The sequence below is a fragment of the Oxyura jamaicensis genome, chromosome 8 (genome assembly GCF_011077185.1).
Source record: "Oxyura jamaicensis isolate SHBP4307 breed ruddy duck chromosome 8, BPBGC_Ojam_1.0, whole genome shotgun sequence".
NCBI classification, from domain to species: Eukaryota; Metazoa; Chordata; class Aves; order Anseriformes; family Anatidae; genus Oxyura; species Oxyura jamaicensis.
This window is the reverse complement of record NC_048900.1, coordinates 6887873-6912950: the sequence shown is the minus strand read 5'-3', so window position 1 is coordinate 6912950 and position 25078 is coordinate 6887873. Positions and strand designations below refer to the sequence as shown.

The window sequence follows — 25078 nt, the reverse complement described above, 5'->3', positions numbered from 1 at the left end:
GAAGTGAACATCTGAAGTTTTCTTAAGTGTTGTTTTAGAATCTGTATTTTGGTACGGCATTCAGACTGGCATTTATTTAACATTTAAGATAAAAAAGGATTAAATCTTAGCATTTCTAGCAGGAAAATTAAAGATTTGATTACTTAATCATCAAATATTTCCATCTACACTTTTGTGGTAGGTTTCCAAACGTTTTACTTTGACATTAATACGTTTTATAGTTTCCTGGTGTATACAGCCACAGTACAGTACACAAGGAGCTAAGGAACACTGCTACTCTTCAAACTGTGTGACATTTTTAATACCGCGCCAACTCTGCCTTTAAGCAAATACTGATATGATAATTGTAGATTTCATATAAAAATATTTCACACTTTCTGGTAAATTTTCTTTTTGTGTTTTTTAGTGTTTCAACACTGCCTGTATTTCTCAAAGGCATTAGCTATTTAAATAAGGTACTTTTTAATTGTCATACTTTCAGTTATAAATAGATGAAAACGGGGAATACTAAAAATCTCTGAATAATGCTGCAAGTCCTAAGTAGCAGGTTTAAGTGAACTGAAAAGCATGCAGGAGCAGGCAGAGCCCAACTGCTTGCATGGGCCCTCAGGGGTCGATAAAGGCGACCACCAGATTTGGGGAGGGGATGTCTGACAGCAGCTGCACTTGGGAGCAGAGCCAGCGAGAGCATGAGCAGGCACCCTGCGGGAAGCTGGAGGAGGAGAGGGAAAGGCAGACAGCGCAGAACAACCTCCAAGGTGCAGAAAGGAGCATCTGTTGCTTGACCAAGTGGTGAGAAGTCTGACTGCTACTTAGATCTTTATGCTACTTAGATCTTTATGCTACTTAGAGAAAAAGGCATTGTCTGGAGTTTGTGTGTTGACAATCCACCTTTAAACACATTTTTAAGAGAAATGGCATAGATTAGAAAAATCTCTTTTTGAAGACAAATAGTTGTTACCCTAAATAATAAGGTCATCTGCAAGGCTGTGTACAACATTACCTATTTCACCAGCTACTACTGGAGATCAGATAAGCTTGTATATACAAAGTGAAAGCATCTCTCCAATACAATTTGCTAAATTTTGCTGTATATGCAGAAACATAGCATTGCTGAACTCTGTGGTCTTAAAAAAAATTAATTTTTTAAGAATGCTGAAGAAAATTTCTGCATGGGCTAGTTACTGCATATTTGATAGCTCACTACACAGCTTGAGTATGCAGCGACTGATGTTCTACAGTCCACTGCACTGGAAAGAAAACACCCAGCAATGTTGTGTTTTAAACCATAATAAAATGGGCTGGCAATTTTTAAAAATAGCTTTTGTCTCTTGAAACCCATTTGTCAACACTGAACAGATTTGTTAATGTTTCCAATATTTTTCACTTTTTTCGACTGTTTTTCTTCATTTCAAACAATTTCTTCTAGATTAAAACTTTTATTAAATATAACTAAGGCTTTAAACATTGGGTTAAAAATTGGCTGAAACAAAAGGATTTTAAATTATGTAAGTCAGTAGATCTTAACTAGCTTAGAAACAACTTTTAACAAAACTTCTCAGTGTTCAACACATCTTCTAATAAAAACCCTGCATATTGATAGGACACACACACACACACACACACAGATCTTTCCCATTCTACTCGTAAATGAATTTACTAACATTCAGTACAACAAAGTTTCAGCTTGTTTCTGATCTATTCTGCTAAGACACTCTAGTCAGCATAACCATATAAGCTTTCACCACCCTGTGAGAAAAGCATGTGGTGTTTTATCTGGAGCTCTGCAGCAATTCCAGCACAATAATTTTATCTTTCTCTCCTGAAAAAAACATGTGAGAACTATGTGCTGGCAGATAATACTGTCTCTCCAAACAGTGGAAGAACACATTACAAAGTCTGTTTGCAAAACTGATTACAGAGTGAAAGTAAATTGATTACTATGAACTCGCAGCAAGACTGAAACGATGCACAAGGAGCTCCTTTCCACCTTATGGCAGTAAGCAGCCACTCAGGAACAACTGTTGTTCCAAATCTACACTCTGCTGAACAGGAACAGTCTGAACAGTTAGTTCAAGCCTTAAACTAGAGCAGGTTTATCTGCTCCTGGAAACACGGAGACTGCAGCTTCTCCTCTCTCATGTAGCTGTAATAATTCTGATGCGTGTATCTGCTGCACACAATATTCAATATTCAATTTATCAATGAATCTTTCTGCTGTAGATTTTAAAATGAGTGGTCTTTTTTTTTTTTTGATAAAAACCCTACAACATGTCCAGAACAGAAAGACTTTCTGCAGACTCTCTTATTGTGTTTACTTGATACCTATTATTTACAAAATTTCAACGAGTAACATGAAAACAATTATTCAGTATCTTACATAAGATATTTTCTCTTGCTAATGCTTACTTTCTATCTATAAAAATCATCTTATTTGAAGCAGTTTCTGTAACCAAAGGTAGAAAGAGAAGCAGAGCACAGGTGACAAGATTTGCACACGCCACAATGTAAAAGCTAGAGACGCAGAATCTGATTAGCAGAATCTTGTCTGAAAGCCAAAAATGGCAACAGAAGTTAGACAAAACGCTAAAGTAAAATTAACCTGTGATACCATACAACCCTTCAAAATCTACTGTAAGTAACTGAAGAATTACTGTGATAAAACCATTTCCTGAAAACCCCTCAAACACTGTCAATCTCTGTCAACACCATGTCCAGAAATGGGTACTGGTATGCTCCTTCCCTCCTCCCTCACAGAGCCACTGGGCTAAAGAACTGCTTGCCTCCCACTGTCTTGACCACACATATGTTGAAAGATGCCAAAGATACTGTTTAATTAACTCATCTACTTAGCAGTACCTATAGCAGTAAATCGCAGAGGGTCACCATCCCTATTCCAGTAGCTACCATCAGCCTGGCCCAGCTCTCACTGCTGCTACCCCAGTACTCCCAGCGGATGAGAATTACTGTGAAACCACTGAGAGAGGAATGGTCATAGAAGTGAAAGGAAGCCTCTCCTCTACCTTGTTACAACTCAGCTTTGTCACAGGGGACTTCCATACCTAAATCTTGTTTGGTCAAGAATAAAATCAGGCCCCAAACCTGTAACAGATACTTAACATCTGCTAAAACTCATTTTCTCATCCATTCTTGAACAGGTAGGTGAAGACTGCTGGACATTAATAGTGGGAAGGGAGCCATTGTTTTGGCCATTTTATAACAGAGCATAAATCCCTTTCCAGCTTTATTCTTTAAGAATAAATAGTTGGACTAAATCATCAGCTTCATCTATTTCGCTGTCCTTGGAGAGAAGAAAGAAGTCACCGATTAAAAAAAAAAAAGCAACAAAAGAGACCAGAATATACTATCCAAGCCATGAGAACCAAAGGCATTTCTCATGCATTTTTTTAATTTAGCTCCTGGCTAACAGCTTCCCATCTGCCATCCCCATAACCTCCAAGAAGAAAAAAGGGAAGACCTTAAATGAGCCATAATGCATTTTCTTCCTGTTGGCAAGATGAAGCCCCCAGTGCTCCTTAATCACATAAGGGAGAGAGGTAAAGGGAAATGTATTTCCAGGCCACAGATGAAAATTTTAACTTTATCCAATGTGAAAACAAAATATGGAAAAGAAAAATTCATTTAAAAAACTGCATGTATCCTGGTTTTTGGTTTTGTTTTAATATTAATTCACTTCTTTTTATCCTTATTCTGGAGGAAGGAAAGGGAAGAGAAAGAAGAGCATTGTTCACGAATTTGACAGCACTTCATATGCAATCAATTTCATTCTTTTCTTGCAATTCTTCATTCACAAAGCAGCATTATGGCATCATTCTTGTGCATTAGTTTGGAAGGGAAAAGAAAAAACCGCAGACACGGTTTGTTCCTTGCCTATGGCTCCAGGAATGACATGTTTCTCAATAATGGAAGCTGAACAGAAAATAAAATTGAAGTGGTAGTAGACAGGTGCGGACTTAGTGACGAATACCACTGGCACCCTGTGCCTACACTAAGGACCTACATGCACTTTTATGGATTATCTGAGGTATGCATATACCCAAGCAAGTGTGTTTGGCATAGGAAAAGCTACTTAACTTGATTCAGTTACTCAATTTCATCATCTCACAAAAGTTTTTAGTAATTTTTTTTTAGGTTAAAAATGAAACATCTGAAACTTGGTCAAGTCTGTGTGCAGTTCTGTGTGCAGTTCTGGGCACCACAGTACAAAAAGGACATTAAACTGATGGAGAGTGTCCAGAGGAGGGCGACGAAGATGGTGAAGGGCCTGGAGAAGAAAACATGAGGAGTGGCTGAGGTCACTGGGCCTGTTCAGCCTGGAGAAGAGGAGGCTGAGGGGGGACCTCATCATGGTCTACAGCTTCCTCATGAGGGGGTGTGGAGAGGCAGGTGATCTATTCTCCATAAACACCAGAGATAAGACCCACGGGAATGGGGTTAAGCTGAGGCAGGGGAAGTTTAAGCTGGACATCAGGAGGAGGTTGTTAACTAAGAGGGTGGTTGCACAGTGGAACAGGCTTCCCAGTGAAGTAGTCACTGCACCAAGCCTGTCTGAATTTAAGAAGAGATTGGACTGTGCACGTAGTCACATGGTCTAAATTTCTGGTTGGACCTGTGCGGTGCGAGGAGTTGGACTGGTGATCCTTACGGGTCCCTTCCAACTCAGGATATTCTGTGATTCTAAGTCAGCTTTTATTCCTAACACATTGCAGATTAGGTTAACGTATCTCCTATTCATTTATCCTATAACTAATTATGCTTCTTTACATCATGTTGAATAATTTCAGTTTCCTCATTCTTTCATTTCATCTTGTATATTCTTGATAATTTGTTTATTCTTATTTTGTCATTCATTTATTTCCTAGCTGCTTAACCTCCTCGTCTCTCACAAAAACACACAGAAGAACATGAACCTATACATCTTTATGTCTCTTTTTTCTGACCATCTTGTAACTGCCCCCTCCTTCCTCCTCTGTTATGACTCTGTCTCCGTGGAGGAAGAGCTACCCTCCTGTAAAATAAGGGAGTTCTGCAAATGTTTCTTGGTTCTGAAAGGAAAGTTTCCAGGAAAATAATTTTTATTAATGTTTCCTCCCCCGGAGTAACTCCGTGGTATGTTCTTCTGCCATACACTAATTAAGAAGCAGCAGGGAACAGCTTCCTTGTGAATAGCTGACAGACAACTTATTTACTGCAAGCAAGACTAGAGATAACCACTGACTGTTATAATTCATCTCACCATTGGTGAATTTGCGGGGGAGGAGGGGGAGTAAAGCAGCAGTTAGTGAAAAAGGAGAAACCTTGCCATAATGGCACACCACACCAGAGAGCTGGTATTACACTCAAATACTCTTTAGGAACTCATCTTCACACCTTTCGCTTCACGCAACCACAGTGACTTCTGTAGTTTTTGTTTGATTGTTTTTTAAGGGATGGAGACTGTTCTTGCCATCCACAACAGCATGCAGACCCTTTCACTTCCCATTCCCATGCAGCCCAACCACAAAAGGCTTCTCTTGGAGGGTCAATGCCCACGGCAGGGCCTGCTCCAGCTCTACACGGCATTTTGGTTTGGCAGTTTTTACTGAATTGCCAAAGATTACATGAATCAAAAGAAGCAACTCTTGCCCCTTATCCTCATCTTGGATTTGTTCTTTTTTGTGAAAGTGCTAATGAGTGAAAAACATTATTTTGAAATGAATGTGTAAATCAGTCTGTATGCTTCCCTTTTACAGTATTTGTTTTCATTTAAATGAAACCCAGTGATACAATTCTGCACACAGGTGGCAACAGCAATCTGCAGACTTTCTAAACTTCTGGCCTGGGAGAGCTTTCCAGTTCCTGAGCTTGGCTCAATTTTGATGCCTCCCTTCCCTGGTCCCTTAACTTCACTGCTAGAAGCAGGCTGCAGGCCCAGGTCCTAGCAGGGCCTCGGCTGCACACACAGCACGCACCCTGTCCGGCTTATCTTACCTTACCTCTGGTCAAGCTATCTTAGACTACTGAACTTTTAAAAATTAAATGACACCACTCTTCATCTACTCAAATGATCTACTTGACCTATTGTTCCAAAATGAATTCTAACAATGCTTCTGGGAGCTCTCTGAGTATCAACAGAGTAACTGTGCTGCTTTGCAAGTTAATGACACGTACCTACCCACTTTTTGCTTTCCAAGAACTACATTTAGCCCTTGCACATTTCTGCCCAATATGTACTACCTCAAAGGAATTTGAGATAATAATTTAATTTAAAAATTATAATTTTTGCATTACTGGGACAGTACTATTTTAAAAGAATACACATCATAAATACATTTTTAGATGAAACTGCAACCACACTGCAGTGTACAACAACAACAAAAAAAATGGATGCTATAGTTTGGTTCAATCAGAACTGGGAATATAACCCCAGCACAAGGCAACGTGATACTGTCACTAAGATATATGACAGCACCTAATACCATTGTTTTCCCCAACCTGAAAGCCTATATGGAGCCAATTTTTCCACTGTTTTGGCTTTTTAGCTTACGCCAGAGAAAACAGCTCCACAAATAGCGAGCTTTGAACTCAAATAAAAAATACAAAAGAGCTTTCTGTCTTTCCAGGCTTCACACTAACACACACTGCACTCCAAAACCACGCAGCGATCTGGCCTGGTCACAAAGCACTGCTTGGCTGATTTTCTAAGTATATCCAGCAATCTGCAACATATACACCACAGAGAGATTTAAACAAAGTGCAAGAAATAGACAAACCCAAGAGCTGTTTTCTGTTTCAGTTGACGATATTACTGCCTTGGGACAAACGGATTTTGGAATAAACTTAAGAATCTTGGATTTCAGGTCAGATGCAGAAGGAGCAAAGCAATGCACAAAGATAATGTGTCAGAATAAGGAGGGTTTTGCCCTCCCTCGCAGCTGTTCAGCTGTATTACATTCTCCAAGGAGCCTCCTCAACCTCCCAGTCCCCAAGTGACCACAGATAGCGTGACAGTACCTCAACAAGACTACAGAGGCAAGGAATACGCAGCTACTGTTCAGACCAACTAACTATTGCAACCAAGTGGAACTGCGGAAAGCTCTCTTTCAATATAAGCAGCAGTAAAAATAATTCCACAAATGTATGTTGTGGGCAAATTATTTTCAGTGCTCTTTCACCACACACACAAAAAAGTCTGTATCTTTTATTGACATATATGTTCCTTTTTACAAGGAGCTCCAGTGAAGCCTACAGCCAGCACAAAGCAGAACTTTGCAGCCACAGTGCTCTCAAACACATCAGACTCATATTACCTAAAACAAATATTGGTCAAAAAGGAGATAACGTTTAGACATTTGCTTTAAAGTGTAGCATCCTTTCCACCTGCCACTGCAGGCCGCAGAAGATACATTCTAGTTAACATACTACTGACAGGATGACGAGAAAGCTCCTGTCAGACACTGGCCAGCCGGGTGTTTGAGACAAAACGCACAGCCCCAGCTGACTAGTTAGAGAAAGGCTGCTGAGGTACAATTACAGAGGCATATGACAAGCTTTCATGCTTGAGTGACTTGAGAACCGATGACATGGCTTTAAACAGCAATCCTTCCTACCTCCGGTCACAAAACAGCAATAAGTCAACTGATGCACTGTTGTAAAATCATGATTTATTCCTTTGCTTTGAATACATGAGAGTATGGTATGATGTTCTGGTAGACTACCACAGCAGGTGCACTTGGGGCCTCAACATCTAGGGTCTGCCTCCAGCATGCATAAAATCAATGCTGTAGTTCAGCCTTCCTGCAAAAGCCTTCCCCGGCACTTTAATAATTGATAGTACATTGAATAAAAAAATTATTTGTACTGAAACTCTTACAGCTCCATGCAACTAACAAGAATACATGCAGATGTTGTGATGGGTGCTGTGTAAGAATATACAGTATGACATTCACAAAAGGTCTTCCTTTTACAGTTAAAGTGAAACAACTAACAGCCACCTCTGTGAATAAATCAATTCCTTTGTTTCATTCATTCCTTCATTTATTCCAAAGTCATATAATTTGTTTCTCTTTTATAGTTTACTGTTCAAAAGCAGAAATGGTAATTTTTGCTACAAACAGATCTTACAGAACATAATCCTCAGGCTAGCTGAATCTATCTCACTCTAACACTAAGCCTCAAGCAAGCTGTGAGGTTGGTGATAATCACATTATTAAAGTGGTTGGAAAGTCAAGCTAATAAAAGAATCAACAGTTAGGGCAAATAATGACCCAGAAGCTATGACAGAAAGGAGCAGTGGGAAGTTTCCACTTACATCTTTGTAGTAATTGGTATGGCAAGTAGACAAAGATGTCCACCAAAGGAGTTTTTAAGGGGGGTATAAACACAGAAAATCAGTTTAAAGAAAGATGTAAAGAATGCATAGTGATTGGAAATATGAGAAGATGCATGCTTGGCTGAAATAAAATATAAGCTGAAAATTGAATCAGAGCACCTTTAGATAAATTGATAATTTATCAATTAAATTGCTTTAATTAAAAACACTGTACAACAGTTGAAAATGGTAAATTATTTGTTTCTTCTTTTTCCACTGAAGTAAATCTTTTTAAATATAGCATCCATTTTCTCCCTGCACTGATAAACTTCAATATAATGAAAGCGTGAAATTCATAGGACAGAGATGTCAGACTTAAATATGGTTTTCTACTCTTCCACTCCCTGCCCGCCCCACTCCCTTAAGAACAGTGAGGAGAAACTAAGCAAGGCCTTGAGTTATACCTTTTTCTTTCTTTCTTTCCTTTTTTTTTTTTTTTTTTTTTTGTTGTTGTTGTTGTTATCAGTCACTGCCCTGAGATAGTGAACCGAAACAGAGCTGATAACTGGAAGGTGACATCACAGCCCAGTCCTCATGAGCTAATATAAACACTTGGTATTCCGTTAGCCCTAAAGATAAGGCACAACTCCCTTAACAGAAACTTGTACTTGAGAGCACCGTTTCTGAAATAATTATCTTTCTAGGTATCAAGCTGTAATTTAGGAATATTAAATTGCATCTCTTGCAACACAAAGTACCAGCCTGCTGTGTTTTGTACACACAACAGCAAAACAGCATGAAGCTAGCTCGTCAATGTTCAGATATACTCCATTTGCTTATTTGTATTATATTAAGCATTCCAGCATTTTGAAGAAGAAATATGCCAAAAACATATTTAATCATTTTTGGCTATTCAATTGAATTCTTCACTAAGAAGTGTTTAATTTGCTTTTAAAATTATATTGTTCTGTAAAGAGGCAAGCCTAGCATAGTTCTTGTTCTGTTTATGAAAGAGTTTAGTACGTTCTCTGACAAGCCAGCTCTACTCTTGTTTTACCATACCTCATTGGTGTAAGGGAAAATTTACCAAGTGCTATGTGGAAAAATGCTACATGACACAGCAGTAATTTCATTTAACTATAACTTATGTAATGCACACTAAAAAAATAACCAGAAGGAAGTGAAATTGATGTGCTCTCTCTATTCAGACTTGGTCTGCACTCTACTACTCACACTTACAGCTTAGTGACATCTCTCAGGACATCCAAATGATACTATGGCAGTCTGTTATCACTACCTATCCTCGTCCAGGACATTAATATAAATTATTTTCAGTGATGACTATTACCTCATGAAAAGATTTGGAATAAACAGCTGAATTTTAAACAAAGTCAAAGTTTCTCACAAAGACTGTATTACATCTGTTAATCCGTAATTGTTTCTAAACAGTTTGGAATCTGACCGTGGAAATAAGGTAGTCTACATCAGCACAGTGTAATTCTAATACTGTCTCTCCTCTTGTCATATCATGGCAACAGAGACCAGCTGAGATGTTGAGCCTAACAAAAACAAGTCTTAAGAGGATCCAAATGTAGGCTGAGAGTATGTATGACTGCAAATCCTGTGAGGCAGACTGACGCATGCCCACCTGCAGAACCAATCTTCCACAGGCACAGACCTGCCATCGCGATTCCTATTTCCTCACTACTGGAGCAGTAAAGGAGGTTTGACTGGGGCATCATTACAGTTGAAGGTTTTTTATGGTGTATTTTGTCTTTCATTTTTTTAATACCAAGCTGCATCCCAAACTGGCACACTGGAAAAAAAAAAAAAAAAAAAAAATCCATGCTTTTGCCACATTGCCAGAACTTCTACTAAGGGCTTTCCCTTGAAATTGTCTTCTCCCACTGGAGTAGTCCTATTATTGTATTGGAAAGCCCACATTTTCCACTAGACAATTCCACAGAAAAAAAGAAAAAGAATATGGGAATTTCATAAGACAGAGTAAAATCTTTGGTGCCTAATAAAATATATCATAGCCTAGTAATTTGAAGACTGATTATATTCATTCACGCACTGCTTTTTAGATTTTATAGTTGATCATTTGGCCTCTGCTTATATGACCCAAGGTTTCTTTCATTCCCTAATCATCACAGACTTACTTTGTTCCATATTCTGCAAATCACCACATGGTGAGGTACTGGCCTTGTGCATCCCCTCACTACAACGGTGATTGCAGATTCAGGGACCTAATATTGTGGTGTCTTGGAAAAATAATAATAATAAAAATAAAATAAAACAAAACAAAAAAAAATAAAATAAAAGCAGTTATACAACTCAAAAGAATTTAAAGTGTTTTTATCCACTATCTGTAGTCCAAAAATTCTCACTCCTTACATACACACACAGCACACATATATATTGGAAATTAGCAGCTGCAAGTTTTTGGAATTGTTAGTTTTTAGTACTATATCCAACCTTGTCCCTGTGTGTTGAAAATAACTGTTCATCTATTTGTTAGAAGAATGAGACGTGTTCAGGAACAGAACACTGACTTTCCACCACAGAAACAGTTATTAAACAATATGTTTTATGAGGTACTTTTGAAAAATATAAATTATTTTTAACGACTGAGCATAACAGGTTAAGGATTGTGTACAAGTATACTCTATGACAAAAGTTGGCTATAAAGTGACAGTCTCATAGTAATGCAAAGTGAATCTTGGGAAGATGTTCAAAATACAGGGTACTGTAAAGCCACATAAGATTCTGCAAATAGTAAAACAGAATAATGCCTGAATATTTAGATATACTTTCAAAATGAAATGCAACACTCTTATTAAGCAGTCTAAAGCAGGCATTAAAAAAATAATGTGGACAGTACCCTCAAACCTTTAATAAAAAAAAAAAAAAAAGGCAGCAGCAGCAGCTATTTTGAGTTGTACGCTATTATAAGTCTGAAGAGCTGCTCCAAATCAGAGCTATTACAGTATGCACTCCCAAACCACTCTAACAAAGATGAATCTACCTATTACCAGGTTAGGATAGCAGCTATTATTATGCCCCCTTGATTTCTTTCAAGTAGCTCCAATGGAATAAGCCACAAGTGAATAATAAAGATCTTATAATAGCCCTTAAGAATTCTTTTTAGGTTAGAAGGCACAGAAATGAACTCAGGAGAGTTAAAGAACTCTCATCTCCTGATAAGAAAAATAATTAACCTGACTTAATGTATCTGAGTAGGTCTTATATAAATCAGACTTTTGTACTTCAAGAGCCAGACTAAAACCATATATCAGAAAAGTATGTAGATATTGTCTTATAAGTACACACGGAACATATCTAAAACCACAAAGGTCTGTAGGTCATTTTGTGAAATGTTCAATATATTCTACTTAAAAGGAGATGTGTGAAGTACTTACAGTGCTTAGTTTGCTAGAGGTAATAATGATTCTTCTCTCATGCAACATACTGGCATAAAGTTGCAGCATGTTGTTCACATCCACAGCAACAAAATATTCAGTAAGGTTTCTCTGTTTAAATAAATAAGATGTTAACAATATAACAACAGTGTTGGCTAAGTGGAACATTCATATATTACTTACAAAAATTTTGACCAATTAGTAGAATTAGGAAGTTTAAATATATACATATTAAAAATATGACTTTGCATTAAAATTTATATGCTCTAAAAATAATTGACTGAGTTGTAAAACCAATGGAAAACTAACTTTGGTGTAAGCTATTATTATTTTGCTTATTTGATTATGCTTCTAAATTTAGATTTGTATTATTTCTGAATCTGAAGAAATAAGAAATGTGTATCAGTAGTCACACATGCTATTAAGATAACCATTACTTCAACCCAAGAAGAGATCTCCCACCACAACAATAACTGTTCTATCATAGTTATGATAATAAAACCATAATATTTTTGCCTGCTCTCCTGAAGTCAACTCATTTTATTCTACTTCAAGTACAGCAAACCAGCTTGTTGGGAGGGGGGGAAAAAAAAAAAACAGCAACAACAGCCAGAAGCCCTGTTAGAAGGTAGTGGGTCTACCTCTGTGGGGTTTAATGAAAAGCAAAGCCACCAGCACCTGTTGTTCACAGTTCAGACAACACAGAGGAGGGGGAAGAAGGGGGAAGTGAGGGTAAGAGGGTGGAAATCTCTGTGTTCAAGCTGAACTTCACAGTATTTCTGCATGGCATATGGCCAAACATATAAATTCTGAAATTCTGAAAACAGTCACCAGCAAACAAAATGCCCAGAAAAAAGCAAATTTTTGTACATGTTGGAGAACGTGTATGAAAGTATACCAACAGACCTCACAACATATGAAGCATATATCTAGTTTATCCACCTAATTTCACGTATTCTTTACCATGCACCTGCAATCAGAACCGTTTCCCACCTCCTCTCAGGAACAACACACCACCGAATGTTAATGTAGGAGATCCACCGATTGCATGGACCAACCCAAGGAACAGTCACACTGCCAGTCTGCACCAGATGTGGGGTCGACACAGGGCAGCAAGGGATTACAGCCCCAAAAATCAGCGTGGACATGACAAGCGGGGTAAAGACCCAAGGGGAACGCGCGTGCTCCTGTGCCATGGGGCAGGGAGGTGGCAGCAGCCTGCAGCACCCCCAGCTCACTGCCCTCCATGGTCAGGGAGCACGGCGTGGATCTGCGCTGCCACCAAGCAGCTGCCGTGCTGGCTCCTTACAGAGCAGGACTGGGGGAAAACCTAGCCTTAGTTAAAGGCTGGGTGATGATCAGAGCGTTGACCTCCTTTCTGGATGCATTTCAATATTGAGTGAAAAAGTTATTGAAAAGAAATGACAGAAGATCCAATGACTGAACTGGTTTCACATAAATTCACAAATGGATTATTAATTCAAAGACATGGCGTACAGATTTATTCTTGGTCCATGCTGCATAAACTTTTGGAAGAGATGAAAGCGAGAGCTTTAATGCTACAAACACAGCATTTAGAAAGAAACCGTAGTCCTTCAAGTGCTACCTTTAACTGATTGTCAGCAGCTGATGCACCACGATAATTTGAGTCCAACTTATCTAGGACACCTTCTAGCATTTTAGTTGATAATGATATGCTGATTCTGTGTTGCAAAAGCTGTGGAAAAAAAGTCTGCAATCTTGTACAGACCAATGTGTCTTTGGGAGACAGTCAGTTATTTCTGCATTATAGCTGTGAAGTTCCTGCTCCTGAAGTTTGTGAAACTTACAACAAAGAACAAGGAAAAGCCATTTTACTACTGATTTACTATAATTACCACATCTCTTAACTGCCTACTTGTCCTACCCTCTGCTAGTATCAATCCCTTTTGATTATTCTGGAAGGATGGGACTTCCATAAGCAGAGTAAAAAGTAAGTATAGGAAGGCACCTTGATACTTACTTTTCCTTTCTCCCACAGAATCAGCAGAATAAATCCACAGCAACCATTGCAAGATCCTCTATCAGCCAGAGACTCAAAGCGAAACCTTCCCCCTTTTTCTTCAAGATGAACATATAAAACACCTCCTGATCCCCAAAGCTATGCTTTAGTAAAAGCCCAAATAATGAGTTTGAGTAAGAGATTTTTTACAAATAGAAGAATTCACTCTATGGGGTGAAACCAATGAAAATAAACAGATGAAAATGAATCCCTGTCCTGCCCCAAGAGTCCCTGCACTATGGGTCCTCTGTACTCAATCCAGCACCTTCCAGTAGCTGGGTTGCAACAAAGGCCATGCATCTCCACTCAGGCCTGAGCCGCACCCTCCTCGCTGCTAGGTGCAGCCTCATGCTCCTCTCAGGTTTGGGTTTTCCCAGCCTGTCCTCACGTGGCTCCTCTGCTGCCCTTTTCTGCCTGTCCCACGTGCACCCCAGGGACAGTGTGGTGCTGTACCACGGCGACCCCACCGCAGCTACTGAACCATTTAACTTTCGGGAGGAAGTCATGGTGTTGAAGTGTAAAAATGCAAATCTGGATAACCATATTCCATTCCAGACAATGCAAAACGGGAAAAGCAGAAAGTTGGATAGCACCTAATTAAGTAGCTTTTATCTAAACACACCATAGAGGACAGGATTTGACATTGTGCATTTGCAGTCTACTGGCAGCACCATCAAGGATTTATCAGCCACCAAATGCAAGTCTTCATTAAAAAAGTAACAATAATACCCATGACCGGTGCATGGTTACCACCCAAATGCGAGCAGGTACAGCATGTTTTCAGAAAGCCTGAAACAATGCCTTCTTACACAAAAAAATAAACTGCATGTCTTGATAGATGACTTTGCAGCTTAGTAATGCACTGTTTAAAGAGCAGGTATTCAAATAACACTAGCTGCACGAGTAGAATATGTTTTGCATATATAATCCTCATAAATGCAAACAAACTGAGTAACTATGAACAAAAGGCAGATATAGTGGTGCTCTAAAATGCCCTGTATAATGCTTTAATATTGGTTAACAATGAATGCAACAGTACCCTTACTAGCTAAAGGTTACAATAATATACATTAATCATATTCTGAAAACAGTCCTAGAAAAAAAAATCTCCTATTGATAAAAGCAGAGTTCAGCCCTACCCACAGAATGAGATTTATACTTCTCCTAAATATTTAAAAAAGAAACTGCATACTTACGCTTTCAGGGATTGTTGGCAATCCAGTTATATCAGGAGTAATGAAATACGAGTGCTAATCAATGGGGAAAAATAATTAATAATTTATGTACACAGCAAACAAAAAATATTTCTTTAAAAATCCAGCATTCCAGCATTTAGGATTTCCAACCCCATCATCGTTTAAGCAAATAGCCGTTTTTCTAACCATATTCTCACCACTACTAGACAAAGAATTAAGCAGATCAGAACATGAAATGAAAATCTCTGGGTTAGCATAGCAGACAAACCAAGGGAACAAATCACTGTGCTGCAGTTTTGAAATAACACTAAAATTAAAACAGCTTTAAATGTTAACTCAAGCCTGAGAACAGCATTGATTAGTTTAAGCATTGATTTTAAAGTTGCAAATACAAAAAAAAAATGTTAATGGACAAAACGTAAATTTGGAATGGGTAAGGAAAAATCGTTTACATGAAAATTAAATAGAATAGAAATATTATTACTAAATATATGTTCTTATCTCTTTCCAAACATCTTTGAATCAAAAATGTGCTAACAGAAATCCAAGGTCTGACAGCTTGACATTCCACAGTCATTTATGAAAAACATTAGTAATTTTAGAATCTTAGTTTGAGGCCATTTATAATGTAAATATAAAATAGATTAAACTGAAAACAGATGTAATTTAAATTATTCTCATTAATCCAGTGCTCTTAGTAGCTATCAAACATGGATTTAGTTCAGTAATTTTAAGACGTTTTTGCATAATTAGTCTAAATCTTGAAGGACAAAAAACCTTAAGTGCATACTAAGCAAATGTGATAATTATTGAATTTTTATCTTCTGTTACTTTTTAATGTTTTTTTTTTTTCTTAAACTGTTTTCCTTAAGCTATGCACTGCTATATGATGATTTATAACACAAACAGTTCATTTTCAAGTCAAACTTGAAAAACATACTCTCAAACACTAAGTCGGTCTGTAAGATATCGTGTCTTTTGTTCAAGCAAAAAAAATATTTATTAATACTATCAACTCTGTGTAGGAGGCTCTTATTAAACCAGCTTGATGCATTTAATAGAAAACTGTCTCCGCAGATTAGGATTTCTGGCAAGAGTTAAAAAAAAATAAAAAATAATAGTAAAAAAATAAAAAACAAGGGTTTAAAAAAGGCATCCCATAAGCATCGTAGCATTTACACAATTAATATTCCAATATAATGTTTTGCTTCAACAGAGGAAAAACATTTAAGACTTTTTTCTCTAGTCAGGAATAGGAAAATATTCAGATTAATGCAATGCTTTTATTCTTCATAAGTATGGTGAGAACAGAAAATTATTTCCTATACATAGTAAGGTCACAGAAAATTTAACAAAAGATTTTCTGAGTAATGAATTTAATAACTTTGAAAAGCAATTACTTATAATTAACAAAGTAGTAATATTTCACTCATTAAACAGAAAAGGAAGTTAAAACTATGAGAAGCAAAGAGGCATTACTGCAGTCATTAAGAGTCATAAAGCAGCAAAAATAACATGGCATGGAGTCCTTGCACATCTTTGTGAACTCCCCTAGGAAGTATGACTTTGGAAGAGATACTAAATTAACAGTTGCTGTCCTGTAAAAAAGTTTTCTGTAAAAAGGGACACTAAAATATTCAAGTTTTGTTCATCAGTTTTAGGGTTTGATTTTGGTTGTGGGTTTTTTGATGAAAGGATTACAACACACGCGTACTTAGCTCTGAAATTAGACTGATTTAAACAGAATAGGTATGTTAATATTAGACTGCTTTTTTAGGCTATAGACAACAGCAATATTTCTCAAAGGACAGGTATAAATAAGCCTGAAATCAAAAGAGGTACCCTACAGCAAGTAATTATTTCTTTAATTGCAATAGGTTTTAGATAGTGCCTTTTAAACTCACCGATACAAGACAAGGCTGTTTTTTCAAAACTTGCTGACTTGCAAAAATCATCTCTTGGTTCTTAGGCAACATGAGAGAAAGATTGAACAATTGACTTTTTAGCTTTTCAACAAATAGACCAAAGCTGACTCTAATGCTTTCCAAATTTAAAATATTGGCTGAAAATATGTTTTATTTTTTATGTTTCTCCCCTATTTGAATTCAGACTTGACTTAGCTAGCTTTTCCAGCAAAAGAAAAAGCACTTGTACTGGCCCTCCATGGGTAAAATAAAAGTGAACCAAATGATATTTAAGCTCTGGTTTCATTACAAATCTCAGCTGCGGAGTATTTGTTACTAGGAATGAACAGTGAGAAGACAACATGGTCCTCAACTGCACCAAGTCATTTTGGTGTCCTCCTTACCAAGAATTACTGGAAAACACCATATATCCAGATACTGGTACAATCATGCATAATTTATGCATGATTATATACATGTAATCATAACTACTATTGTGGTCTGCTATTTAAACCCATGGCCATGAGCCTTACCCTGCATATTTGAGTAAATGGGAGGGAACAATCTTTTTAATGCTGCATCATGAAATTTGAACTAGACTCATCCCAGAACAATGAAAGGCAACCCCATGGTGTCATTGCTACAATTATTTTTCAGACCGGAGCTTCTTTTTAAGTCTATTACCACTGACTGTTCCAGTCTAGCCTATTGATAGAATATACAAGGAGCCAGATAGGGACGTCAATATAAAAAGTAGACACACAAAGTTAGAGTTGCAAGTGGCCATAAAGATTTCCCTACTTCCTGCAGCACTGAGCATTATGAAAACACGGATTCTGTTTCAAGGTAACCTACTCCTTCCTGCTCTTCCCTGTCTGAACCCACAGTATTTGCTCAACTGTACCTGCAGCCAAGTATTTGGCATGGGGCCTGCATTTAGATGATCATTGTTCAGCTAAAAAGATTACAAAACTCTTTAATGGAACAAACTACAAACTACTGGGAACAAGAGACAGTTGAGAAAAAAAATAAAAATCAAACATTAGATAGTATTGAAATACAACCAGCAAGCACGACCTCTATTGCAAGCAATTTGTCATCCCAGTGTTGCCAGTTGTATCCACCACAACCTCGAAGGCTCACCACAACATTCATTCATGACAGCAGTAGGCAGCAATGCTTTGCAAGAAATGAAAGAAAAATAATCTTTAAATTTTCTCTATGTGCAACCAAAACACAAGAGAATTTTTAAAGCATGTTATAAAGTATTTTAGGGTTGCCAAATTAGAATTGGTTATAAAACTGCAATTAATGATGGCAAAATAGTATTTGGTATCCTGAAGGGCACTATAGACTAATATAAAATGATATTTTGTAGTTCTGAAAGAAAAAATAATTTCTGATACTTTCTGAAAATAAACTTAAAAGCATTATGACAGCAACAACAACAACAAAAAAAAAAGCAACAAAAAAAATAATCTGTAACTTTAAAACCAAGTATGTTGTTCTGGTGAAAGACAACACACAAGACTGGAAGCACTTCTAAATACAAATATTGGATTAGTACTGGTCAAGGAAGAAAAATGTTAGGGCTCTACAGACTAAGAAAAAAGGAAGATCAAGGAAACTGTGATCTGAAAGATTAAAATAAAAGCAGCATTGTTTTAAGCAACTACTGGCAGTGGAAGCCTCTCCATTTCTATATGCCCTCCTAAGAGGGCCAAATGGTTTTCAAAAGTCTGCTCTTACTCTACATAAAGTATAGGGCTCAATTCTAAATTAAATGCATTACAAGTAACAGGAAATGTCAAGACAAATAATCTAATGATCTTTCAGTATGTAAGGGAAGACTTTATAAAAATCACTTCTGTGTCTTGCAACTTGATAGCTCAAATGAGTCGTAGTTATTTGTGCACATTTGCTTGTGTGTGCAGTCATTCTGGAAGATGGGAAAGAAGCCAACTTACATAGATTTGTGTCCAGTCTTATAAGTCTACCTACTCAGACACGGGAAGCAACAACACAAATTCTGTTTTTCATGATTCACAGCAAGAGAAACCAAAATTATCTACATGAAACAGCTGGAAGCACAAAAAAAGTAGTTCCAGCACTGCCAGCCCCCGCTGCTGTTTACTTTCTCATCCACAGAGCAAAACTCAATTTTTTGCTTCTTTATGACTGACTTGAAGAGAACAACTTCAGACAGAGACAAATTCTATTCCGCACAGGAAAAATGAAAGGTTAAAAAGGCTGTCCAAGCCAGTTAATTGTAGGAAGCAATATAATTTTACTATTCACAAAGGTGTTTTTTTTGTTTCAACCATAGCTATTATTTTGTAGCAGACAACAGAAGTAGGAATAATACAGAGAATACTTACCACACTTAAACTGACTAAAGCATTTGCCTTTGGCACAGGATGGCTATACAATGATTTTAACAAATCATTTGAGTCATTTTCCTAGAGGGAATATTTTTTAAAGGTGATTAATTGTCATATAATACAGAATAATTACCATTTACAGTACGTTAAGCTATATATAGATGAGAATATGTATATTCATTTAATGAATTTAGACATTACAACAAAATATTTCCGTACACCACTGAAGCTTTCTGACCCATCAAAACAATTTCCTCAGCATATAGCACAACAAACTTAACCTGGCATCTTAAATTGGTTGTAGCAATAACTGCAGTGCCTGAACTGCATGAGGAAGCAGAGACTAAAATGATTCCTACCCCAAAGTTCTGCCAAATACAACCTTAATTTTACTGTTAGGGCCAAAGATAAAAGTTCCATTGAAAGATTCAGTACACCATTCATGAGACCATAAATAGAGAATACATTCAACTAACCCAACTAACACCTAACTTTCCTACTGCATTTTCATTTTACATAAAAAGTCATCATATAGTGCATTTGCTATTATGCACCATAATTGCTTAATCTACAGTTCATCTATTCTGGAAACGTCATCTTTTCCAGTCTACAGCATACAGCCAACTATTGATGTCCCCCTCTCCTCCTCCCGAGTTACAATCTATTACTTTAATATACTTAAGGTAGAAAGGTATGGGTTTACTGTTCTCAGTGAAACAGATGCCAGTGTTTCCCTTCCCATGTAATCCTGGAATATGCCTAATTGCTCATGAATATGCAAACTAAACTATCAGGATTCTTCACCAAATGTTGCAAGCAATTTTGTCTTGCTAGTTGAGATGACAGAATTACGAGAGGTAGTTCTTAGTGAATACGAAGGGTGAAACAGTACATCATATTTTACGCAGTTCTGAAAAAAAGTGTTTGTAACTGATAATCAGATAGTTCTGGAGATCTACAGTTTACAATCAATACATCATACAGTTCTCCAGTGATGTGACACTTTGCTCACACTTCATCCAGGACTTGTTTATGCTAAGACTGACACTTTGTAAAGGTAGATTCTCAGCAGCTTTTTAAGATTAATGTGGTAATCAAGTGATAGGAGTGGTTGTACATTCAGATTGTTTGAATTTCAATACAATGAATTTAACGATGCTTCTGAATTCTACTAAAAAGATTTAAAGAGTGAAGAATCCCTTTATAGCACTTGAAATAGTGACTATTATTACAAGGAAAATCTTTAACACAAAGAAACAGAATATGCAAAATTACCTGTTCTTTAGCCAAATAATCTGCCAGGGTATTTAAGAGCTTATAGTATACCTCAAACCAGGGCAGGTAACTAAAAGAGGAAGAAAAAAAAAAAAAAACAACATTTGAATAAAGTATTAGTGTATTTTTCCAGTGCTTATGAAATACGACTATAATCAATGTGACTTGCACATTTTTTTATTTCTACATACAAATAAAATGCATATAAAACTTTTCTCCATGAATTTGATGGTGCATCACTGACAGATAGTACTACTAAAGCTGTATTTCTTTACGCTGTATCTATTAAACATATATCTACTTTGCAAGTCTCTAGTTTTGCTTTGTTTGTTATAAAGCTGATGTCTGAATATTTCAAATGCATTAAGTATACCACTTCACTTTGCACAATAAAATGGACAACAATTTGAAGTTCCACGTCAGTGTAGACTACTAGCTCATATTTTGGCTTCTCGTTATTCTACATGCCGAGGAGCTCGCTTTAAGCGTTGTCAGACAGTTTCAAATCACATTCCCACTACCTTTTAATGTTACAAGTTTCAGTAGCTTTGTTTGCAACTTTACTTGCAGTTTAGAGATTCTGCGTTCTGTTGTACCTGGCCAGACTGCCCCAACTGCTGCTTCCCTGAAGACTGAAAACCTTTTTACCTGGGCAGAGCCAGTACCCCATACTTGACAAGCTGTGCACTGCTAAAGAATACCACAGATGTCACATCATCGACAAGAATATTGGTCTCCCGATAGTCATTCCTATACATAGAAGCAAATTCTAAAAATGTGAGCCTTCACCACCAGCTCACAGCACACTAACACATGAGTAATTACCAGACTTAACGCAAGTCCACAGCCCATATATGCGCAACATTCCCAATCAGTTAAACAGAATCCAAGATAAATATAACAGAACTGAAGAGCATGAGAAGAGAAACCCAAACACTGTGCCATCATTTCTATTTTTTGTAATCTATTTACAGAATGGTTACCTTTAGCTGAGACATCAACAGAGACAGCATGCTACAGAACCACATAATAACTACTCAAGCATTTGATACAGAAGACTTTTTTTTTTCTTTTTTAAGAATTTTATCACAAATTCAAAGGACACTACCATGAATAGTATAATATTAGTTGTTCATGCTCTGACAGGGGTGGGGGAAGAAATCAAGCCTGAAACTTTTTTATTACATTTTATACCTGTATGTAACAATACTACCTATTTGGTTGTTGTTCAGCACAGTGTAAATCCATGGATGTAATTCCGGTGCATTTTTAAAAGCTGTAATGCATGCTGTGGGTATACCTTGAAATGACAAAATTGTACTTCAGGAAACATTAGGCTAATTGCAACTGAGGAGCCCAGTATGCACAACCTAAACGCTTTCCCTTACAGGAAAGGGAAAGCTGCTAGGGGTTGGTTCAGAAGCCAAGGCTACTCCTGCCCAGTGAGCATAGTAAAGAGGTACATTTTTTTTTCTAACACCTCTGTTCTCAGTAAGCAGCTGCCCAGGCTTTAGAAATAGACTCCAGTTCTTACAGTAGAGAGAGAAGAGCAGAAATCTGATTTGGGAACATGGTTATAGTTAAGCATTTAGTAGCAGTCTTACTTTGCTATCTTTACAAATGCCTAACTGATAGTTCTTTAAATATATATATATAATAATATATAATAATCAGAACCATCACAAATTTTCTCTTGCAAATGCAAATGAACAAAGAGGCAACAAGGTCTTTGAGCATATTAATATCTTTATCACACTGTACCATACACTGTACTGGCTAATTACTGAAACTTGATCAATCTCTTTAAGCTCACAGACATTTCTAATACTTGGTGTTGTTGACAGTAGTTCATGTGTGACGTTACTGCATCTGCTTTTCAGAATACTTGTATATAATCGTAACATTTCCTTCATTGCACCAGAATATGGCCACTTATTGCTTATGGGCCTGCTACACACCCCTGTAAAATACTCACTGCAACAGCTCCTAAAACAACTCATCTTGGAGTTTTATTCCAGCTCAGATTCCTCTTCTATTACCTTGCGGAATCACATTAACTTTATCTTGGACAGGAAAATAAAACTGCAGAAGTCAGAGCCACCAAACAATTCCATCAGTCTCAAACTGCAGCAGATGTCAGAACACAGTTCAAGCGTTTTGTCTGACGTACAAGGTTTAAATTGCAAAATACTTTCATAACACTGGACACAAGTAGTTTACGTTACCTAAAAACTTTCCAGTGCTTTGCCATGACCTCAGCAGTAGCAGTCTATATTACCCAAGCATATTTCTTTCTGCTGCAAAATACTGTAAAATCTTATCTGATCATTCATTTTTCATAATGAGCATTTATGAACAGCATGCTATAAAAATAAATGCTCTTACTTCGATAAAATAATAACCATATTTCTTATATCTATGATCTCAGCTCCCCTTTTACTTTGAAAAAAAAAATTAAATTCAATTTTTAAGATATATGCCCAACAAGGTCAAATTCATTATTTGAAATTAAGAAACCTAAGCACAAAGCCAGGGAAGCTTTTTCTTTCATACGGTTACACCATGCTGACCAGAGTACTCAATACAAGAACTCTTTTCCTTGGCAAAATCAGGTTGATGATGCACTTCCATGTCTCCATGTAACAAAACCACAAAGAAATACATTGTAAAAACAGACTACTTGAACGTAGTTTAAAAATGCCAGTTTCCTTTTTGAGCTGAAAGACTGGAAAAAAAATTGCTTTCAGCCTTATAACCACAGATATGAGGTTAATATAATTTCAACATGCCATTTAAACCTGAAAAATTAAGACCAATCAAAACAAGTGCTCCGTTACATTCTATGGCATGAAACCAAAGACCACCAAAATCTGTCCTGTTTTTTTCTCCCGCATCTTCAGCTCTTCGAAAGCATAGTTCAACTGTAAAAGTTTATGCCAATAATTTTAATTATATTGTTTATACTGTAAAAAAGAATTATGAAGGCCTAATGCAAAGCAAACAAGTTCTTTATATTTTTATTTTATGTATTTACTAATTGTTATTATTTCAGTACAATAAAGAATTGCTACATTTGTTGTTTGCAAACAATAAAGTGTGTGTTTGTATGTGTGTACACAATGCATCTCTGCTTTTAAAAGTAAACAAACACAGATTGTGTTTGTTCATAATTCAGACAGCTATCAGTCAGGAGGGATTTCAGATTCTCGACACAAAGACCAAATATAAGCTCATTTCATTTTGAAACATCTTCATGGCTGTCAAGCAGCATTCTTTTCCTGTTATATCACAGGCTGGTTTTGCAAGCACTTGTATTAATAATCCCATTAACTTATTTGGACTACTCTAGTAAATAGATTTATTCATAGATGAGCATTCCCATGATTTAAGCTTTACATCTTTATTGCATTGGATAAAGTGCTGTATACGGGACTTGTGTGCGTGGCAGAACGGAAGCATTACGGGTAAAGGAATCTTCTCAGCTTGTTGTGTTGGCAAAAATTGCAAAAATTATTTAATCTTTATTTAGCACAGTAGAACAAGTCTATGTACGGAAAAGTCAAAATATCCAGGGGCATCTGTTAAGTTGAGTAACTTTTTTTTCAAGCATGTCAGTACAGAAATGCACTCTCTGTAAAAATGGCTTTAGAATTGCTGAACTTAATAGAGAAGACCTGTAATATATTACTGCTAACTCAGAACTGTCACCCTAACATGTACCTTAACAGTGGATAAAATCAAAATTAAAGTCTGTTACTAGAAAGACGTTACTGTCGCACACATTCATAAAATTATTTATGATTGTTCTATTTTATAATGAATTATCTGTCTTTAAAAAATGTCAAAAGGTTATCAGTGAAGGCCCTTTGCAGTTGATAAAACTGAGAAACAACAGGGCTTTAATGTATGTAGAAGTGTAAGCTTCAAATAAAAATAAATTTAGTTTCTTAAACTATGAAACCATCATTGGTTTATTGAGTGTTGTGGTTTTTTTAATTGCACACATTGTCTTTGCAGACTGCATGTTATAACCAGTACTCTTTTGAGAAAAAAACATATAAGACAAACATACAACAACTTCATATTCTTATGAAGTTGCCACAAAAGATTATTCCCACAATAAGATAAAATATCAAAACATAAGCAGTATTGTTTTAAAACACATGTATTTCCTGCTTTACAATACAGTGGTCTTTATTTAAGAGTACAGCCACCGCCTGTCATGAGAACACGAGCACAAGATATTTCATGGCTAATTAGAAACATACTTAGCATTTTCTTTTAATCCAAATGAGCCACAAAGCAGGAGCTCAGACTTTTATTCAAAGTCACGCATAACCCTTGTTGCAGTAAGTAGACTTCCACCTCACTTGTGCTTCTACTATAGCTCTGATAAAACTTTTACATTCACGAGTCAAAGGTTAAATAAAGGAAAGGAAATGTTTTCTGTCAAATAGTCAGGTAACCACTAACAGTCCTGAACTATCAGCAGGAATCTAACTTCTAGTAATCAAATAAAACTAAGGAAACTGCCTTTCCGTAGCTAAA

At 36.8% G+C, this 25078-nt stretch overlaps 1 protein-coding gene across 2 annotated transcripts in view; it reads right to left on the bottom strand.

Annotated features, from left to right (window-relative positions):
• Nucleotides 1-25078, bottom strand: part of DENND1B (DENN domain containing 1B) — a 161217-nt gene that overhangs the window by 66114 nt on the left and 70025 nt on the right. Inside the window, exons 6-10 of one of the 2 annotated variants that reach the window (XM_035333579.1) lie at nucleotides 20531-20600; nucleotides 19253-19333; nucleotides 16875-16934; nucleotides 14971-15024; nucleotides 11734-11844 (exon numbers count right to left, since the gene is read on the bottom strand). In XM_035333579.1, coding sequence (XP_035189470.1) covers nucleotides 11734-11844; nucleotides 14971-15024; nucleotides 16875-16934; nucleotides 19253-19333; nucleotides 20531-20600 — 376 coding nt within the window. The remainder of the gene's footprint in view (nucleotides 1-11733; nucleotides 11845-14970; nucleotides 15025-16874; nucleotides 16935-19252; nucleotides 19334-20530; nucleotides 20601-25078) is intronic. The other variant, XM_035333580.1, reaches the window with a different exon arrangement.